The sequence below is a fragment of the Amphiprion ocellaris genome, chromosome 13 (genome assembly GCF_022539595.1).
Source record: "Amphiprion ocellaris isolate individual 3 ecotype Okinawa chromosome 13, ASM2253959v1, whole genome shotgun sequence".
NCBI lineage: Eukaryota > Metazoa > Chordata > Actinopteri > Pomacentridae > Amphiprion > Amphiprion ocellaris.
The window spans coordinates 8,494,256-8,516,210 of record NC_072778.1 but is presented as its reverse complement, the minus strand read 5'-3'; the positions used below and the strand labels follow the sequence as shown (position 1 = coordinate 8,516,210).

The 21,955-nt window shown below is 38.9% G+C and overlaps 1 protein-coding gene across 2 annotated transcripts in view; it reads left to right on the top strand.

The window, feature by feature from the left end:
* Positions 1-20,510, top strand: part of rxfp1 (relaxin family peptide receptor 1) — a 74,593-nt gene extending 54,083 nt beyond the window's left edge. The window contains exons 9-18 of one of the 2 annotated variants that reach the window (XM_023279884.3): positions 3-71; positions 211-282; positions 520-591; positions 3,122-3,193; positions 4,315-4,386; positions 4,865-4,936; positions 6,017-6,246; positions 11,937-12,347; positions 12,570-12,788; positions 14,382-20,510. In XM_023279884.3, the coding sequence (XP_023135652.1) occupies positions 3-71; positions 211-282; positions 520-591; positions 3,122-3,193; positions 4,315-4,386; positions 4,865-4,936; positions 6,017-6,246; positions 11,937-12,347; positions 12,570-12,788; positions 14,382-14,806 (1,714 nt within the window). In that variant the 3' untranslated portion in view covers positions 14,807-20,510. The remainder of the gene's footprint in view (positions 1-2; positions 72-210; positions 283-519; positions 592-3,121; positions 3,194-4,314; positions 4,387-4,864; positions 4,937-6,016; positions 6,247-11,936; positions 12,348-12,569; positions 12,789-14,381) is intronic. The other variant, XM_055016846.1, reaches the window with a different exon arrangement.
* Positions 20,511-21,955: the final 1,445 nt, after the last annotated feature.

Below are 21,955 nucleotides of genomic sequence, written 5' to 3'. Positions count from 1 at the left end.
AGGGTTTTACTGAACAACTCTTTGACAAAGCTGGATGACATATGTCGAGAAATGCCCAGACTGAATTGGCTGTAAGTAGGATGTCAAAACATGTCAAAAAACGTTGTCTTGACATTGAAGTAACAAGTCTTTTGATGAGTTTGTTCTTTCTGTGTGCGTATTTCTGTACATTTTCCTTTGTTTGCGTGTGCATTTCGTCACGTTTTGCAGAGACTTGGAGGGAAATCTCATTGAAACGATTGGAAATGTCTCATTCTGCTCATGCAACATGCTGACAGTTCTGTAAGTATAAATTTATGTACGTGAATCCATGTCAGAGGCAAAGGTTATAATTTTACTTTTTTATTTTTGTGGGAATTTGTCAGAGACTTAGAAATCAACGTTGCATTTCACAAAAACTGATTCGTAGCTGTTAGCCTATGTGTGACGTCAGTGCTGGCAGTTCATTAAATTGGGATAAAAAGATCAAAAAGTAGCAGTGTGATTCTTTTTTTTTGTGTGTGTTTTGCCTCTTTCTAGGGTTTTACAGCGAAACAGGATCGGCCACATACACGAACAGGCTTTCTCAGTCCTACAAAAGCTTGGGGAGCTGTAAGTTGGTTTTGTTTGATTGTGCAAACAACAAAAAAAATGTCAAGATATTGCCAAAAAAAAGTGAAGCACATTAGGATAATTTTGAAGATGGTTGTTCCAGAAGTTTGTAACCTTTAGACGTGAAGTTTCTGTTTCAACTACAGGTTAAAATCTTGTCATAAGCTGTATGAGTACCTCTTCTACAGTGTATGTAAACGTTAGTGTTTCCAGGGCTCTTTTCTACTAGTGCTAAAATCAAACACAAGGAAATCAGTGTAAAAGCCAGATAACAAGTATAGTCACAGTTGCATATTTTTAGCCCTCAGGGGGTCTAATTTGGACTCTCATTAGCTTTTCCCCACTGTCAGCTGCACATCAAATTGACAAGTTTGTAGATAAGTATATGTGAAAGTAAACAACACATCCAAAATTTTCCAGGCAGAAGTTACTCCTATGTTGATTTTAATCGCAGTCTGCATATGTGCAGCATCTAAAATCTATGTTTTTGTTCTAATTCATGAGCTATGGCCATGATTTTTTTACTGGTTCATGTGTAGTTTGATGCTATCTGATAGTAGGGCTCGTATTTGTTATATGTTGGGGAAGAAAAGGAAGAAGATGACAAAGAACCAAAATTAGCAGCCTAGTCCTTCCCAGTAATTATATTCTGTTTGAAAACATATTGCAACATCTTATTTTTTTCATTCATGTTTTGGGCATGTCTTAGCTTTTTGTCAGTGTCACTACAGAAGCAGTGTGGAACATTGATTTTTCATATCTTCGTCGATTTTTTAATTTTTAGAGATCACTGCTCCTCTTTTGTGCTGCACTTCAATAGACTCCGCTCCTCTGCAGTGCTTTTGGTGTCACTTACTTACAACCACAGTGGTTATGAGTTGTTAGAGATGCCTGGAGATCTTTACTTTTGATGTTGTTGGCTCACTCTTACTGATTTAGATGTTTTGTGCTTGCTGTGATCTTTGCACAATGTCCTCTGTGTGTTCCTTTCATTTCCATGTGCCTTAATGTTACCTGACAGAGTACGTTCAAAGCTGCTAACAGCCTTGGGAATCTTAACAGCTCTTCTTCTGAAATTTGTATTGATTTAACCTTTTTTTGCCTTTGTGGTTCTTTTGAAGGAGAGAACCACATTATCTGTAAAAGTTGACTACTAACGCTATATACACACACACACACACACACACACACACACACATATATGTGTGTGTGTATATATGTATGTGTATATATATATATATATTTTATATACATATTTTTTTATATATATATTTTATTTTTTTTATTTTTTTCTTACATCACTCAGTTTCTTAGTTACTCACATTCTTTGCCTCGACCTTGGATGCTTCAGACTAGTGGAACATAATTAAAACAAATAAAAACCATTGGATGAGAAGGTGTGTCCAAACTTTTCACTGATACTGTAGATATTTTGCATATTTGAAGAAAAAGGTTGGATTAGAAAATCCCATTAAAACAACAACAACAAATGCTTCCTGCTGACATGTGGAGCTAAATCCTGATTTCATCTTGCTCCTGTCTAGTTCTCTGCTGCTCCATTTTTGTCCAAAGACAATTAAAAACTCACCAGTGAATCATACTGATGCACAACCAGACATGTCCTTGGATGAATCATCAGAAGTCCATTTAAACTGAATGAGTGCTCCTGCAGACACAGTCTTAACATAGCACATGTGAAAGGTACACAGTCTGTTATGCTATTTTTTCTCAGACGTTCTTTCACGCTGGAGATGTTCTTTTATGTTGTAGGTGTTCTTTCATGCTGTTTTTATGTTATGGTTGGAGTGTGTGATGCAAGGCAAGCTTCCATGTAAACAGACAAAGTAGCTACTGCTGCAAGATGTGCAGAAGATGACAGAACAGGATTATTATTAACACTTTTAATGTTATATGTTGTTCCAAAGCATGGTAAATTTATGTTAAAATGCAATCAGCTCTATTATATTAGACAAAAAAAAAGAAGAACAATAAAGGTTGCATGTTCTCTTCTTGCAAAACCGTTGATGCCAATCAGTGAGTTTCCGCTTGTAAGTAAGCAGACAAATGAGGTAGCATGTGGTCACAAAGAAGAAGGGGATAATGGATGCAATCACAGCTTCATGATAGCTGCAGTTATCCCCGTAGCTTGGAAGTGATAAACAGAACCCAGCACGTATCTTCAGTCACCATGCAGTCACAGCATGTAAAAGGGGTTCAGCTTTCCAGGAATTGGGGTCACTATCACTAAAGCTGGTTCTTTCAATACCGATAATACACAGGCTATAGGTACAAATGAAAACCATGTGTGCATCAGCATCAGTGAATTACATTATAGACACAGTGGCGGTGTTTATTGCAGGGGCGTTGTTTTTGCAGTGTGCTTGTTATGCAATCCACCCCCTGCACACAGAAAAAGTTACGGATTTCCCTGTGTCTGAATGCATCTGTCAGATCTCCAGTGATGTGCATAAGTATTTAATTGTTCTTTTGTGTTTTTTGGGGCCCGATGTGGATTTGTCTCTGCTGGCAGGGATCTATCCAGCAACAGACTGGTCGCAATCCCTCCCAATCTCTTTGTTTTACTGGAGGATTTGCTTCAACTGTGAGTTCTGTTTGCACAAACACCCTCAGATATATTCTTCTGTATGAAAGCTTACCTATTCCATGGCTATTTTTGTTTTCGATGCTGTCAGGGAATGACAATAGTGTTGATCATTTTGCAGAAAAGTATACATTAGATAGATATATGTTTATTGTAGAGATTGTTCAAATGAAATTGATTAAGACAGATAAAACAAAAATAAATACATTTTCTCTGAGAGACTTTAATAAACTAGATTTTTTATTCAGCTACATGAGCATTTTGCAGTAGTGGGAAAGTACTCACACTTTCACCTCAGTAAAAATGTCCAAATCACAATGTAGAAATGCTGTACAAACGTGCAAAAGTATTAGCATCAAATTATTCTTAAAGTGCAGATGGTCAGTTTCAGAATAATCTATTATTGTATCAAATATTGAGTTATTATTCACCAGTACAGCTGGAATTTTATTTTTCAACAATCCTATTCTGCAGGCCAACTAATAGCTGAATCTGTCACAAAAAAAGGTAGAAAAGTACCAACCAAAATCTAGTGAAGCACACTTGTCAAACATTCAGGTGCAAGCACCTCTTAAAAAAGAATGAACAGACAATGATATTGATTTGATAACCTTGTGCTGCATCATTTTATTTTAAATCCTGAATTCATTCAACCATATTCACTCTAGAAAAGGCAGACTTCACTGCTACCACAAAACAATTCTGCAAAGAGGGACAATCAGTGATTGTAAATGTACTGAAATGACTGCTGCAGAAAAAAAAATAATAAGATGACATTCAAACAATAACTAGACATTGTACTGTTTGTCCAACCACGAACAAACAATGATGTGGGTGGATAACAACATGTCATGTTAGGAGGAGCAGTGCAAGGCCACAGACAGCAGAAGGTAACATAGAAGGCAAAAATGAAAGAACTGATGCACATGCATTAAAAATGAGCATGTATATCCAGAAATGTCACCAGTGTTACTCTTGTTGTAGCACTGAGGTTTGCTTTTCTGTGTTAGTGTCCTGCTATGCATGATACATAATGCACTGCAATTTCAATAATACATGGAACTCATGGTCGTGTTATTTAAATGGTTGTCACTACTGAGTTTTTTATTTTAATCTTCTAGAAATATATCATACAATCCCATCGTGGAGCTCCAGGTGGACCACTTTGACAAGCTGCACAAATTAAAATCATTGTAAGTATATGTTGCCACATCCCTAGCATCTCATTAAAACAGTTTTTAAATATATCTAAAAAAAAAAAATCTATCTGCTTTGTGGTAAGAGCTAGCTGCTATGTTTAACCCAATGAAAATGGAAAAAAAACTCACAATCTGTAAGGACGTCGTTATCTTTTCAATATCATCCCATTTTTGAGTGTCACAGCATTCACTGCATGACGTTTTTGTCCATCATTTAGGTATTATGTGGTCAATGTACTTTTCCTTTTGTAGCACAAGAATGAGCTCACAAAGGTCAAAATCTGTATCAGTGAGAGACAGAAAACGCATTTGGGCTCTTAGAAATCTCTCATTTCAGCGTCGAATGGCTACTTCATGGAAACAGTTTTTTCATTGTGCTTTTCAAGCCTCTTTAAATTGTGTTCACTTATACTGGAAGATCTGCGTGTGGCATTGGACTCTTACAAAATCAATATGTCTTTGTGTTTTTCAGGAGCATAGAGGGGATAGAAATTGGAAACATACAGCGAAGGATGTTTGAACCTCTCAAATACTTGACTCATATGTAAGTACTGCGCTGACATGTTCCGAGTGGATACAAGCCGCATTATTCAGTGTGAACTGTCACAGAGACCACGGGTTTATCATCAATGTTGTCTTTCTAGTGGTGAGCTCAGATCCAACTTATTGAAACTGCCAGGCTTCTTTTCCAGCAGGGAGTTGTTTATGACAGGATTAGTGTAATCCATCTCCTGAAAGACTATGAGATAAATGTTCAGCCTTGCAGAGGGAGAGGTTCTCCAAGATGCTTTTCCCCCCACAGGGCTTAATCAATGACTGTGTAACATACAGTTCAATGATTTTTTTTCCCTCTCAGAAAAATAAAATCATATTCTGTAATCCGAAAGCAGCAGTTCACCAGTTTTATTGGACCAGGGTTTGGATTATCCCGCCACACCAATCAATTTCAAGCTTATCCAACCACATTTGTGGTTAGCAAACTATTTTAAAAAACCTTTTAAAATTTCAAAAAGCCCCACCTATATACCAGAAGATTATGTTCTTACAAGTCTGCATAATCTACAGGTAGAGTTAAGAGCTGTTCTCAGAGGGACAGTGTGCAGTAACCAGAGTTTTTGGCTCCATGGCTTGATGGTCGGACCATCACTTTGATTAAGACTCAAACATCATCATGAGATAAAAGAATATTGAGTAAATCACTATTGAAACTTTAAACAGAAATGCCCTGCTGAGGATGGATTGTATGAAATAGAGTCACTATCATGTCAGCATTTTAATTGTACTTTTCTTGAAACTGTACTTGTTATTTTAGTGCTATTTAGCAATGCTAGATGGTAACACACTAAAATAGTCATGTAAAAATCACCTCACTAACACATGCATAATATACTGACAGGTGAGTGGTGACTGTTTGACGAATAAAGAAAAGAATGACGAGTCTCGATTGCCAGAACGTATTGCTGCCTTCCGGCTGTCTCAGTACATAAAGAGAAAAACACAATCTACACACTGTGTGGACATCCCACTCGACTGGATAAACCCCAAAACCCCTCAGCTGCAAATATACAAACTCCCTTCCCTTTTTGCTTAATTTGAAACTCATCTTTTAATCTTTTAATCGCAGCTACTTCAAGAAGTTCCAGTACTGCGGCTACGCTCCTCATGTGCGCAGCTGCAAGCCCAACACTGATGGCATCTCGTCCTTTGAAGACCTGCTGGCCAACATCGTGCTGAGGGTCTTCGTCTGGGTCGTCTCCGCTACCACCTGCTTCGGCAACATATTCGTCATCTGCATGCGCTCGTACATCCGCTCCGAGAACAAACTCCATGCCATGTGCATCATCTCCCTCTGTTGTAAGTTGAACTACACTTAAAGCTCATGGAAAGTCGCAGAGGACATCATTTCCTATTGTGGAAGTTCACAGTTTGTGCCTTACACTATATTCTGCAAACAATACCTGCTTTTGAAAACATAAAACTCCATGAGCAAGACGAAATGTAAAAAAAAATGCAGTCTACTGAAGATGTAGTTACTTAGATATGTTCATTAGTCTGCCAAGGAACAGCTGAGTTATGTGACCATTGTTGCACGTTTTTCCGTGTGTTTGTCTGTCTGTTCGCAACATTACTCAAAAACGGATTTGGATGAAATTTTCAGGGAAGGTCAAAAATGACACGAGGACCAAGTGATTAGATTTTTTTCAGTGATGCAGCTTATAGTCTGGATCCAGCGATTTGTTAAAGATGTCTCTTTCATTGTGAAATAGCCGCACAGCGTCACTGTAACTATGACAAGTGAACGCTACGTGATACGACCGCATATCCTTGGCAGAGTGCTACGCTCTCTGAGTGCTTTTCTTGTTTAATTACTTTATTTGACAGGGACCATGTACAAAAGAACATTAAACACAGGGTAAAGATGCTCTGTACCGGATTATAGTGCACTCGCTAGTTTCCATCTGCAGTCCCTGGAGCAGGCCAGAAAGAAACCAGAAAACGCAGAAAAAGCAAAAAACGCTATTGTTTTTTTTTTCTTTTTTGTCTGCATTTATTCTCATTGTTTAACTCCACAAAAGATGTGTCAACATTATATGAGATTGATGCATATTTTAGTCTTGCAGCCAAATATTTTAATATTTAGTGCATGTGTGTGACCATCACCAGCCCTCCCTGAAAGCTAAGCAGACATTCTTTATTAGAATTCCCTATTATGAGCCAGGGAGGGCAGTGCTTTGCTTATTGCTTTGAAGAAAAATGCTGATTGTCCAAAGGCAGTTTTACATAAAGGGATGTGATACTGCCACCTAAAAGAGGCCCTTGTTGTTGTGGTAGTATTTCTAGAAGTGCAATGAATAAAAAACCTGAGAGGTGAGGGCGCATAACCACGAACAGCCTTGAACGTGTTGCCTCTTCTTATCCAGGATTTTAATGGCTTGTTTGCATAAGGATTCAAGAGATTTCAAGGCTGTTCTGTTGGCTTGGGACCAGCATGAGATGTAATATGTAAAATATATCATGATTGAAGCATTGAAAAAGGTTTTTGCACCTTCAAAAGTGAGGTGAGAGAGAGGTTACATTTCAGAGTCTGGCTCATCTGTTTATTAATGATATTTTTAAAGCTGAGCGTGGAGTCTAATATAACACCGAGATATTTATAACATGTGGCATTATTTTCGGCTTCTTCATTCACCGTTATATTAGGAGAGTACATTCGTTTTTGTTTATTATGAAAAAACACAGTGGCAGTTTGTCTGACATTTAAGGTCAGCCATTTTGTCACATTCACCATTGCATCTGATAGTCTGTCGGCAACCTGTTTAGCATCCTTCCCATGAGTGTGGATAACAGTGTCATCTGCATACATCTGGATTTTTGTATCACCAACCAAATCACCTTAGAAGAGATATAATTAAGCTACTTATACTGTGGAGTGTATTTCAAATGCATATGCAGCACACTGAGAAGGCACTTCAAATGCATGTATGAAGTTAAAGTGGAAATACTTCAGCATGATGTTTAAATATGCGATCTTTTCTACTGCTTCAACGTGTGCTGGCATGGAGATAAGGGCTGTGAGTGTTGTTGTTGCAGGTTTTGAGAGGAGATTCAGAAGTTTCGTGGTTTGGGAAGAACAGGTGTATAGAAAGTCCAGTCTGTCTGCTGAGTTCAGCGATGCTTGTAAGATGTGTGTTTTCTTATGGAAAGACAGGTTCTGATTTAAAGATGAGAGATAGCACAGATCCCAAAACAGGTTAGAGGTTTGATATGACATGGACGCACTCATACTTAAAATCAGATTGCATTTTCCTTCACACTTCGGCAGTTGGCGTGCTAGTGTCAGATTAATAGACGGTATGTGTCACAATATGATAAGAGGAGGGAAGGAAACTCATCAGAGCGTTTGAAGAGAATCGAAAATGAATTCAGTTTGTACCACGAGGAGCTACCTGGTGCAGAAAATCTGAAAAATTGACCTCTTTTTCACATTAATCAAGTTACAATGTAAAACAGGATACTGTGCAATGCTTCTGTTGTATTCCCAAGAAAGTACTGCATTTTGCGTGCAACTACACAAGGAGAAAAATACATAAAAAACATCAAGCATGTAGAAAACAAATGGCCAAAATGCATTTCTACATGCAGGTGCTGACATTTCTTATCTCTGTGTCAAGTGTAAAGGGTATTACACATGTCCTCAGGATATGTAAAGCAGAAAATCTGTGAAGCAGATGTCATTTATCTTTCCTACAACATTTACAAAGAAATCTATGCAGAGGATGACCGTTGTTATCCACCATCTCATTTTCGGGCATTTTAAGATTCGCTTGCTTAAGGCACTGACCTTTAAAAGTTCATTACTAGAATGCCAATGCTGATTGTCTTCTACAGCGTATTAATTTATGGTGACTGAAACCAGACAAAAACAGAGCTTAACGTGCTTAGCAGAAGTGAAGGAGATTATGTATCTATCTTTACACAGACAGGGCATGTCAGCACAATCTGGTTATTAAAGGTGTAGAGGTTGAGTCTGGAAAAAAAAAACTATAAACACTGGGAAAATGTACATTTGAGGGAGCTGATGTTCAGTAATTATTCTGTCCTTGCTCTTTTCTGCTCTATCCTTTTGTCTCTCATTACATTTTCTTTTAGTTATTTCCCAAAGTGCTTTATTTATATTGTTAAATAAGTAAATCAACACAGTATCTAGACAGCTTACGCCACGATTCCCTTTAATCCCAGCTGAGTTGACCAGAGTACGACTCTAATCTTTCACACAATAAATCCAACATTATAAAATGTAAAGGTTGTCTTCAATGATTATAACCACCGGGCATAAAATTCAGCTTGCCTTTTGATGCACTATTCTTGGGTTTCCATATCAAAAGAATTACAAATAGGAGGGTCTGAATAATGAGTTCACTCTGTTGTCAGAGAACTAAGCAGTAAGCAGCAACTGGAGAGGCAGTGGGGAATTATTCAGGCGATATAAGCTGGGCTCAGATCTATACACATTGTTATATATATATATATGAGATGTGCACATGCAACTAATACACACCCTACAGTTGTTCATACAGATATGTCAACCCTATGTTAACCTTTGTGCAACAGCCAAGCGTGAGTTTCAGTCCACTCCCCATGTTGCCACTGAAGGACCCATGTGGGGGTTCCACACGAGTTTCCTAATGCAGCTTCTTCTTCACCTTCCTGTAGTGTTCTAAGCCTTAATCAACTCATTACTGCCCTCTAAGTGTAGCAATCAGCCCCATCTACACTTCAAAGCTAACTTCAACAAGCCACACCACAGATGAATTTTGTATTTCAAACACTTTGAGGTGTTTTTCCAATTCGATTTTTCCTGCCTGCTGCACTCGATCATGTATAGTGGGGTCCAGAGATCTCAGACCACTAGAGGTTGTTTCAAATTTAAAGGTCCCCTTGTGTTCAGTTCCATCCATCCATTATCTATACACCTCTTAATCCTCATTAGGGTCACGAGAGGGCTGAAGTCTATCCCAGCTGACTTAGGGTGAAGGCGGGGGCAGGTCGCCAGTCTACAACAATCACACTCGCGCTCACACCTACGGACAATTTAGAATTACCAATTAACCTGAGCATATTTTTGGACTGTGAGAGGAAGCCAGAGAAAACCCACGCATGCAACGGGAGAACATGCAAACTCCATGCAAAAAGATCCCTGGTGAAAATTCTAACCACCATGCAGCTGTGCAGCCCCCTGTGAAAGTCAATGACTGAATTACTCCAATGTTCCAGTTTGCCATTGTGTGGCGCAGAGTAGTTGTATAGAGTTCTAACAAAGTCGTAGGTGAGCTGGTGCAGCAAACAGATGAAGACTATTATTTCTATATAGAACTTTGATACACAGAGATGAGTATGTATAGTCATGACTGGAAAAGGACTTCAATAGAAAACTTTTTCATTACAGTAAGTGGTCAGTTGAACAATTTGACTGAAAAATGACATGAATTTCATAATATTTTAGATTTTGGTAAGCCCCCCTTTTGCTTTAATGACAGTATGCCCTCAAGCTTTCATTGATTCCACAAGTTAGTTCAAATCTGATAACCCATGTTATCTCTGCATGATCTGACAGTGTTCCACAGGGCTTATTGTGATGTCAGGAATGCTTTACTTTCTCCGTCTTCAGCAGCCTCGATAAATGTTTAACGGGGCTGAGGTCAGGAAACTGTGGAGGAAAGTATTCACTGGTCTCCTTTGGTCTTCACGTTGCTTTTCAAGGCTTTGAGGTGTGTTTTGGGTCATTATCCTGCTGAGTCCACCTCCACAAAGATACAGACCAGAGAGTGGTGAATGTCTCTGAAGAATGGAGCGCTGCTTCTCTTTGGCTCAGGTGGATTCTGCTTAGTGCAGGTGGCAACTCAATAGTAGTAAATTACCTCTAGATATGAAGATTCCCACCACCACATTTCGCTTCTTTGGGTTTGATTGATTTTTCATCATCCACTGTCCACCGTCATCCAAATGCTGCTATATCTTAGTCCACCCCAAGCATTTGTTTTTGTTTCAGCTTCTGGCAGGTGGTCTGTTTTATATCTTTTGACAGTACTTTGGCTGATCAGACTCTTGTATTCCTTATTTAGCAAATTCCGTGCATGTGAAGTTGCTGTCCTATCTCTCTGTGCACAAACCTTGATGTATTGATCTTACGATGTTTCCCTGTCGTTTGGTATTCCAGATTGTTGTTTGAACACAATTGATCGAGTTTCCACCAATCATTTTAGACTGTCCAATAAATCTGACTTCATTCACTTTCCTTTAGTTTTGATGCCATGTTTCCCGCTATCACAAAGCCATTTAGTGAGGAAACTTGAGGTACAGCCATATTTTCAGCTGGAATTTAATTTAACTGTACAGGCCACTGTTGTGACGATCAAATCCATCTTACTGTAATCAGAATACTACTTCAGTGAAATGGCACAACTCAAGAAAAATGCAAAAGAGATGACATGGTAAATGCAATAAATATTTCTTTATTGATTTCACAAATCATGAGAGTCAGATTTGAGTTGTACATAAAGAAACTTTCCGCAGTTGAACTGAAAGTCTATTCTAGGACTGTTCTGTAAATTTAAAATCAAACATCCAGGAGAATTGTCACTGACTGTTGATCAAGTGGTCAGGGCTTTAGTACATGTTCAGATGGGCCCTGATAGGTGATCACATTATATACCTGATGTTAGCATCAGCGTTGAGTGGCTGTGGTCTGCTTGTCATTATCAGTCTACAGCTTACAGGTAGAAAGCCATTCGTATTAAACAAATTCTCTATTTGGCTTGATTCTGTTCCCACTTTTAAGAAATTATATTGCAGTTTTCTTGGAGGAAAACTGCTGTACAAAGACATATTTTCACATGCAGTCTTGTCCTAATTGGTTGAAAAGCTGGTTGAAACTATTTGCAGCAAAGTTTTCCAAATACATCTATAAAATGTGATTTCTATTCAAATACCCCAGACATAAATCCTGGTAATAATTCATTAAGTACAGATGTCTTTCCTTGCAGGTGCAGATGGTCTGATGGGTGTCTACCTCTTCATGATCGGTGCGTACGACCTGAAGTTTCGAGGCGAGTACAACCGGCACGCTCAGGCCTGGATGGACAGCAGTCAGTGTCAGGTCATTGGCTCTTTGGCCATGTTATCCACTGAAGTATCCGTCCTGCTCCTCACTTACCTCACTCTGGAGAAATGCATCTGCATCGTCTACCCTTTCCAGTACTTGACTCCTGGCTGGAGACGAACTGTCACCATCCTTTTCGGCATTTGGGTGTTCGGTTTTATTGTAGCTTTCCTGCCGCTGGTCTGCAAGGGGTTATTTCGAAACTTCTATGGGACCAATGGAGTCTGCTTCCCACTGCACTCTGAGCAGCCAGAGACGGTTTGGGCTCACGTTTACTCCATTGTCATTTTTCTGGGTGAGGATTAGATCTTTATCTCTTGTCTAATTTGAGCATGCTGGTGTGTTCCTTCTGTTTGCTTACGCTCTGAAACTAATAGTAAATGTACAGTGTCATTTTTCAGTGAATATATTTCTGTTTGTTTGCATTTGGATGCAGAGTTTACTCATAAATGCACGTTCATAATGCAATTATGAGCTGTATGAAAATCCTGTAACCAATACAAATACCTTCCTGTAGGTCTTAACCTGGTGGCATTCCTCATCATCGTCCTCTCCTATGCAAGCATGTTTTATAACATCCAGAGAACAGGCACTCAGACCACTAAATACAGCAACCACATCAAAAAAGAGGTGACCATCGCCAAAAGGTTCTTCTCCATCGTCATTACCGACTCCCTCTGCTGGATCCCCATTTTCGTCCTCAAGATCCTGTCACTGCTGCAGGTGGAGATTCCCGGTATAGTAGAAGACCTATAACCATTTAAAGAAGCAGTATGAGTATTAAACATGTGCTTGCAATGTGGCTCTAGAAAGTCACTACAGTCAGCTTTGGTTTGTAGTAATTCATTGAAAGATGCAGATTTTGTCATGCATGCCACCTACTATGGTCCAGTTTAACAAGTGTAAACCTTAAAAAACATGCAACAGGCTTTAACAAGTAAAGGCTGCCAGACTATTTAACGAAAAGCATGAAAAGGTTTCATTGGTGGATGGGTTTTAAGGTTTTGATGATTACTTTTGAGGTTCTTCAGGGCCAGATTTCCTGCTGCAACCAATGTCTAGATTTAAGACTATAGAGGACTTTGTGTTTGCTGTCAGGGCATTTAAACTCTAGATCATATTTTCAGTTAAAACTCACAAAAAATAAATCTTCCTTAAAATGTCCTCTTATAAACCATTTTTGTTAATAAGCCAACAATGCATTTTTATGTCTTTTATTCTTGATATCTCTTTATATTTCATCCATATCTTTTAGATTTATGTCTTAATTAGTTATACTGAAAGTCCTTTATTGGTTTGTCTGTTTACCTTCCTGCTTGCCTGCATCTGTCCTCGAGTCTGTTTGTGTTTTTCTTGCACTGTTTGCTCGTTGAACGTCACCTTTTTGTTGGAACAAAGCTTTTGTTCAACTTCCTGCTCTCCTCAGCGTCTTTTTTCTTGTAGTTGTTCTCTGCCATCCTTCCCTCACCAGTAAGATTTTATTCACAGCTATCTTTTTGTCCTTCAACCTGTTTGTCGGCTCCTGTTTTCTGCGTTAATCCCTCTTTCCGGATGTCCTTATATTATATTAGATGTGTTTTGTCACATTTGTGGTTGTGGGCTGCAACTGGAATTGATTGCTGGGAGATACTGTTCTCTGCAAAGCAACAAGACTTTCAGAGCCACCTTTTAAGCTTAACAAGAGAAAAGCACTCAAAAGATTTTCATTGGAGTATTCACTAAAGTCCTCATTTCATATTGTGCTCTTTAATCTCTTATACTGTAAAAGTTCACGTTTTTTTTATGTTTTAACTACAATTTGTTTCAACATTTACTGTTATTTCACAGGTTTTCCTTCTTTTATGAGAATATAGATAATGTTTAGTGTTTTAAGTAGTAAGTTGTTCTTTTAGAATATAAAATTAAACTTACAGTATTCCACCATCTTTAAGGTTCTTTTTAGTGGCACCTTTAATGCCAGATTTTCACAGATTTTTTTTTCCTTTCACTGATTTTTTGTTTGTTTTTACAGTGTATGCTTAGTGTTTGCCAAGAGGTCTCTGTTTCTGTTTAATGAGTCTTTATCTGTAGCCACCTCAGTTGACTTTTCGTTTTATATAATCAATGATTTAGTGTTATGCACAATCTATTACATAACATGGTAGGCTGTGGCTCCATAATGAGATCCCCTGTGGGTATAATAGGGAAAGGTTTCCTGTATTAATAATATTCACCTACGACATTTGCTTAAGTGTTTTCCAAACTCTTAGCCATTTAAAACTTAATCTATTAACACATATTGTATACCAATTCTGCTTTCTGTTTATTTCTTTGTTCTCTCTCTTGGCAGGTACCATCTGCTCCTGGGTGGTCATATTTATTCTCCCCATCAACAGCGCCCTGAACCCGATCCTTTACACACTGACCACACGACCTTTCAAAGAGACCATTCTGCAGGTGTGGGCTAACTACAGACAGAGGAGGCCCCTCCTCAGCGGTCACCCGGCTCAGCATCCGTCGCTCACCTGGCAGGAAATGTGGCCAATGCAGGAGAACTGCCACAGTGCCACACAGGTGCACCCATTAGAAATGAAAGCCACGCTAGCCAAGCTCACCCCTGTGGAAAACACTAACGAGGGATATAATGAAGTTACCGTGAGCGCAAAACAACAGCCGAAGCAGCATACAGTGCTGTCAGTATGCTCAACGAAGCAAACAGCACCACTCACACTCACACATACCTACACATGCTCGCAATCAAATGAACTCCTCTAAGTGGGTACCAGCAGAACCACACCGGTCTCGACCACTTACAAAAGAACACAGTTCAGCGCTTCATTTGTGCCCACGTTTCTCGGTTGCGATTCATTCGTTTCCATTAGCGTCTTTTGAAATCCCACTGTGTGCATGTCTTGGCAGTCGTCACGCCAGAAGGGTGAAGCTACTCATCTAGCAGTGAAATCCATCTAATGAAGACCACATGCTGGCTCCAATGGCCATCGGCACAAAGCAAGAGAAACCTGGACACCCTGGTGTTTTAACATAGACTGTATATAAAAGGTGTGCACAGCCTCCGGGTTTGGGAAGTGGAAGTGCCTTAACCTCGCATTCCTGCTAATGGCCAGCAGGGGGTGACTCCACTGGCTCCAGACAGAAGTCCCAGTGCATAGAAAATCAGGAGAAAATGACCCTGCTTCTCACTTTATTACCACTGTAAACATTTTCCTCATGTGTTTATGGTCTCATTTGGTAATTTCAGGTTCTTTTCAATAGAGCATGATGTTCATTTTGTAAATGGTGCTCCCGTTTAGAGTGAAATGGTTGATAAAGGCAAGCTGTGCTGCCTTGTGATTTCCAACCATATTGACATGCTTAGTATGTTCTCCGCCAGCTCCACCCTTCTCATGAAAATGCCAAACTCGAGACTTCGAAGTGGTCGTCACAGACCGCTGAGCTGCTCTGTCCACTTCTTCCCTACAGTCTATGATTTTTAACAGTGACTATGTATTTACTACATCTCCCGTTTCACAACTCGACTGTGCTCCTGAGCTTGCTTTATGGCACTTATCCAGGTTGTTTTCTCCTGACTAGATGCTTGCTTGTGTTGTTTCCACTCTCAGATGTACGTCGCTTTGGATGAAAGCAGCTGCTTAATGAAATTGTAGAACTGTAGAACTGCTTCTGATGTGGTTACCACTGGATTCAAGATTGAAGAGACTTTGTTGTCTGGCTCAATCAGAGATGAAGGCAGACAAATGAAGAGTAGAAAATGTAAAAGCATTGCAAAAAAGTAAGGTAGAAACGCTGACATCTGTATAGTTTGCAGGTGTGAATATCTGCATCCACCCAGTGTAACTTATTAGTGAACATTAATGGCTGAGGGTGATTAAGGACACTCCTCTTGTTAAGCACAACCTTATAGTGGTGATCTAATGATAAGTAGCTGAAAGAATTGGGGAGACAGTGAACTTGTGTGATGATGGTTTAATCTGGGTTTTTTTTTTTAATGGCCTGATTGATGATGCAGTAGAATTCAGTGGGCAGCGCTGTGGCCTGTAAACCACGGTTAGAACAAAGAAAATGATGAACACATTTAGAACTACCAACTAATTTGTAAATGTGGAAGCTTGTTCTTGACCTTGACAACAGTAGTCTGACAGAAAAACCTTTTACTTCCCATTTAACTCCTGAGCTTTCTGCTGCTCCTTGCAGTTTATCTCAGCCAATGTACACACCATCGCTTTTTAAAATGTAATTTAATACTTCAGAATTAGATGATGATAAAACATACACATTTCCATGTCCTATTAGAGCAGTATTAAAACTTAAAGGGAATATTTTTCAACAGTTTCTTTCTTTGGTGCATGATTACATGTTTTTGTTATTAGCACAAAAACCCATGAAAAAGGATTTCTCTGTGCAGTAGCTACCGTAGTTGTTAAGAGGATTACAGATGTAGCTATTTTCTGATTTATTGTTGTCCAGAGTGCTGAAAAACACAATGATGAGTTCAGTGTGTTCCTTCATCACTGCAAACACAGCCATTGTAGTTCAATTTGAGTTAATCCCACATTTACTTTCTACTATCCTCTTATATAAATACCCACACAGCTGAAAATTGCCCCCAAAAACAAAACAAAAAAAAAAAAACAGAGGAAAAACTACAGTGCTAAGCTAGAAATTCAGTCTTTAAAAAGCAGAAACTTTATTTTTGTGATACCTTTCTGAACATTTATGCTTGGAAAGAAATGAAACATTGGTTTGGTTTTGTCCTTGGAGTTTTTTAAGTGTAGAGCACTGTCTTTTCACTTCATCTTGACTGGGTACCCTTGAATTACACTGGATATTTTCAGGAAAGGATATATAAGTGGACTGTATATATGCCTCTGACGTCATGTCCATAGTAGCCTGCACTATTTGCTCCTGCTTCCCTGAGTGTTCCCATTCATCAGGTTCATTTCTTTTCTCGCTATCTGCCTCCTTCAAGATTTATTGCAGTCGAGCCCTTCATCCACGATGACATCAGCATACCATGCTTTTCTGAACTGAGTAGGCTCCTCGCTCTTCTGTGTCCAGTAGTATTGTTCCTCTGGGATTATTGTTCCATCAAGAGAACCAGAGCAGGAATCCCTAAAATGACTGTTTTACCAAAAACAATACTGACGACAGCTAAGACAGACTTTACATCACGTGCAAGTAATTCAGAGTTCCATCAGCCATGGGGCAACAGGATGACTCATTTCACTGACTCCAAGTGTGTGATGCTTATAGGTTTGCATTGTCCTTCTGTGCAGACGTAGTGTGTTTTTATTAATCGTGTAACTTTTCTCTGCTGTTACATTTTGCGTTTTAACAAGCTATCTGTAACTTGCATTCTCACACTGAGCCGAACCTCAGAACCAGTCGAATTTGTGACAGTTTAAATAAAGTTAGTTTAAATAAGATTGCAATCCCCAGCAGTGTTTACACACAAAAAAAAGGAGAGAGAGAGAGAGACAGGCAGTAATACTTTGTGAAATTCAACTATTCAGTGAAGAGAAAATGAGAATGTGCAGCTCACTGCTGTGGCCTTGTGGGGAATCATGACCTCCGTCTCAATCTGCACATCAAACAACAGCTGCTCTGGCAGAAATTCTGACTGAAATTCTTCATCTAAATCAGGTTTCATTTGTACAGTATCTGCCTGGGTTAATGTACAGTATTAAAACTAAGACAGTAAGCAAAACGTGTGATTCCACTGCCTCTGATACACAGTGAAGTGAATGTTTATACATATTTACAGCTACCATCTTTTGTGCTCCAGTAGAGCTCAGCCCCTGCTATTGTCTGTGGTTCTGGAGGAGCAGCTTTTGTTGATTACAGTGGCAGCACTTGGCATTTTGCTTGTATCAGCAGCATAATTACTCTTTTCAGACATTCCCTTTTTGTATGACTTAAGATTTGAGATGAACTCAATCTGTTCAGCGATACATCATTTGTGTTTTATTCATGTTATTATGTCTTCTGTGCCAGTGTTGACAAACTATTGTGGGAACTGAAAATATGACACTTATCTCAGGTAAATGATGTGATGTTTACTTTTCACCGGCAAATTCCAATTAGATGTTTGACGTGCATGCAGCAGTAGGTTGTCTGACTACAATTGAAAATAATGTGACTGCTTGGCGCTCATTTGAAGAAAAAAAGATGCCACATGATGTTAAATAACAAGTGAGGGACTTCAAACTGCAGCTGTGATTTCATATTTTTCATATATTTTGGTTTATATGGGGGGCTGCAAGGTGGTGTGGTGGTGAGCGCCGTTGCCTCGCAGCTAGAAGATCCCCAGTTTGCATCCTGGTTAGGATGCCTGGGTTCTTTCTGCGTGGAATTTGCATGTTCTCCCTGTGCAGCGTGGGTTATCTCTGGGTTCTCCGGCTTCCTCCCACATTCCAAAAACATGCTGAGTTTAGCTGGTGATTCTAAATTGTCCATAGGTGTGGCTGTGCGCATGCTTGGTTGTTTGTCTCTAAATGTAGCCCTGCGATAGACTGGCGACTTGTCCAGGGTGTCTCCTGCCTTCACCCTAAGTCAGCTGGGATAGACTCCAGCTCCCTTGCAATCCTCGTGAGGATTAAATGGTTTATAGATGATGGATGGATGGATGGTTTATATGGGAATGTTTTTCTACTTAGTTACATTAGCACATTGGTCTAACAGCACTGCTAGTTTTCAAGTGAACCGTAAACTGATTAGGGAAGAAGTAGTCATTTTATTGGTGATCTAGCTTCAGTTTTTCATTCAGCAAACTCTGTGGGAGTTATGTCGGTTTTAGTTTTTATTATCATCTGTTCATTTATCCCTTCAGCTCACTTGCATGAGTCACTAGAACGAGGAACTCTGTTGGGGATTTTGTAATTCCCTCAAAAAAAATGACTCACCGTTTTACTATTAAAATTACATTATACTGTGTGATCCCTCCAGTGTAAAACACACTTCCTGTACTTGGGTTGTGTAAGTATGAATGCACAAACCTCAGTAATAGGAGAAAAGCTTTCCTGAAATTTATTTTAAGTTATTCTTCTGCCAAGGAACGTGGCGGAGTTACGTGACGAAAATTGCTCAAATTGCTTAACCTGATTGCTGCTGATTATTCATATTAACTGGGGAACGTCATCATGCAGGGCTAGTGTCTATGATTAGTAGTAGCTGTTACGTGTTTACAATAAGCGGTTGTTTTCATGAGTCACTGGTTGAGTATTTTCTCTTGGATACCGACTGTAATACATTAGGTGAAAAAAAAACATTCCCACATATTTTATATTCATATTGTATACATCACCAGTTCAATATGTGTCAATCATATACCAGCTTAAACTCTGCTGTCATATTTCTTGTAGCTGTAAATCAACCTAGTGTGTGGTCCTGGTGTAACAGTGCAGGAAAAACAACCACAGCTTGCATTTCTTCTTTTGACTTTATTTATTTATTTTTTTGCAAATTCATTGCTGTTATTCATGCCTGACTTCAACATCTTAGTGAAGACATCTTAGAATTTGCATTTGGAGGCTTTGACATGAAATAAATCAAATAATCATGAGCATTTAAAAAAACAAACTGTTTTTGTTATTGTCACCTTGAAGATTAGATTCAAGTTTTTGTGCCATCAGCCAGAACTACTGAAGAACTACAGAAAGTGACTCAACCACAATTTATGTCTTTCTCTTTTCAAGCAGGCACATTTCATACTGATCATAACACATTCAAACTGCTTGCAGCAAAGAATTTATTTATTTTTTGTCAAGGTTGCTTTCTAAGTTTCAGGTTTTTACTCGTCTACAAGGAGTGATGAAAAAAAGTTTATTTTTTCTTCAGTGTATCATGTTTGTGTGTCTGTGTGTGTGTTTTACCTCTGTTAAAAACCACTTTAGAGAAATATTGAATGTAAAATATGAGACAGGTTCAGTGTGTTCAACGAAGGCGGTTGCAGCTGCACAGGCAGAAATTTTAAACAGTCTTTTTTTACATCATGTGTAAACTCCCCAGCTGGTTTGGGGGTTTGAACTTGGACTGAGCCTCACCTCACCAACCCCTTCATCACACTACATTTTTTTTTTTTTTTTAAACATCTGTGGAAGACTTGTACAGTTATTGATATGATGCAATCAGTAAATTAAATTGTGAACTCTTTTGTGCTTACAGTGTTCAGTGAAGTACAGATTCTTGTGAAATGGATTTTTCCAGACATTGTAAATGTATGGATATGCAGTAAATGTGACACAGGAGAATAAATTATTCATAAAAATGATTTGTGAATACACTGTACTTGCCAGTTTGTTTCATCCTCATACATATAAGTCAGCAGTTTGCCTGTGATATAATCATGATATCTACAGGGTTGTAATTGTTGTGTTGACTGTGTCTTACAATAAATGTACTTGTGAAGATGTTTCATTTAGTTTTTTGGGGGTTTTTTTATTAATAAAATGCAGACACTGTGTCCCTCAAATCTGGAAACTCACTTATTTATATTTTGCCGATGCGGGTTATTCATCTTATGTCATACTGTGAACTTTGAGACTAAAACAAACAATTTATATAGTAGGGTCTGTGGTTATTTAAGTAACATGATACTTTTATGTAAAATGCATTATTATTGCCTTCAAATAGAGCTATTTCTATCCTCTGAAATATGCCATGACCTAAACACAAACAGTAAGAATTAAATGCACACTATAACCAAAAACAGTGTTCACTCAAAAATAGATTCAAAAAATGATTAGATAAGCTGGGATCCCCACATTACAAGACTTTTGTGTAATTATTAATCTAGTAATTATTCTTAAAAACATCTACATCCACACAAGTGAAGGTCAAATTCATAAATATTTATATGTACACATTATATTTATGTTTTCATTTATGATAAAATCTAAATGATTTAAAATTACAAAAAACAACTGCCATACAGCTCTAACAAAAAAGAACCAATCGATATTGATCCAGTGAGAGCAGGATTAGACTGGCTTGTAAAGCTGGGAGACCATCTAGTTGAATGGGTGTTACGACTGCGGTCGTATGAGGTTGTTTTTTTTTCTTCCCTGCGCTCTGTGTGTCTGTATTTAGCTAATCCAATATGTAAATACAGCTGCGCCGCACCACTGCCTGGATTGGACGTCACGTTGATGAGTCGGCGCCGGATTGGCTCGGTCTACCACGAGGACGGACATAAAAAGCGGAAAGATGACGTCGCTTCCGGGGGTCAGAGAGCGAGGGAACCACATGAGCGAGTCATTCTGCGTGGAGTCCCAACCAGCACACAGCAGCACAGTCCATCCACTCATTAGTTCTTTGTTTAATAACCCAAATTTTTTTTGTAAGAGAAGGGATCGAGTTGCTATCTTTTGTTTCTTTCGTTCCTCTTGTTTTCGGGAAGTTTAGCGTAGTTTTGTTTGTTTTGACTTCAGCTCATCCATACTTTTAGTTTGTTTAATACAACCTTTGTTTAGATTCGCTTTTGGAAAATAAATTATTGATTTCGTTGGAAAAATCTGTGGTGTGTGCTGCTTGAGGCCCCAACAGGATGACATTTTCATGTTACATTCACTAACCCCTAGGCTGGGTGTAACATGAATTGGGGGCTCGTCCGTTGCTTTTTTCGCTATAGGTGAGTATTTTTTCCTGGTTGGCATTTTCTGTGTGTGGGAGGAATTACGGGGGAGAATGGCTGATTTCTCCATTGAAGAGTTTGCTGATAGTCCCTCGTGGGAAAAATTTGACGATTGTAGGAAGACAGACTTATTAATTATTGCTGGTCATTTTAATCTTGGTGTGTCTGCTAATGCCCGCAAAGCAGAGATGCAGACTGTCTTGGCTCAACAGCTGGTGGACACAGGTGTGCTTCCTGCTAGAGCTGGCAGAGTAAGACGCCACTGCAGGTGGATG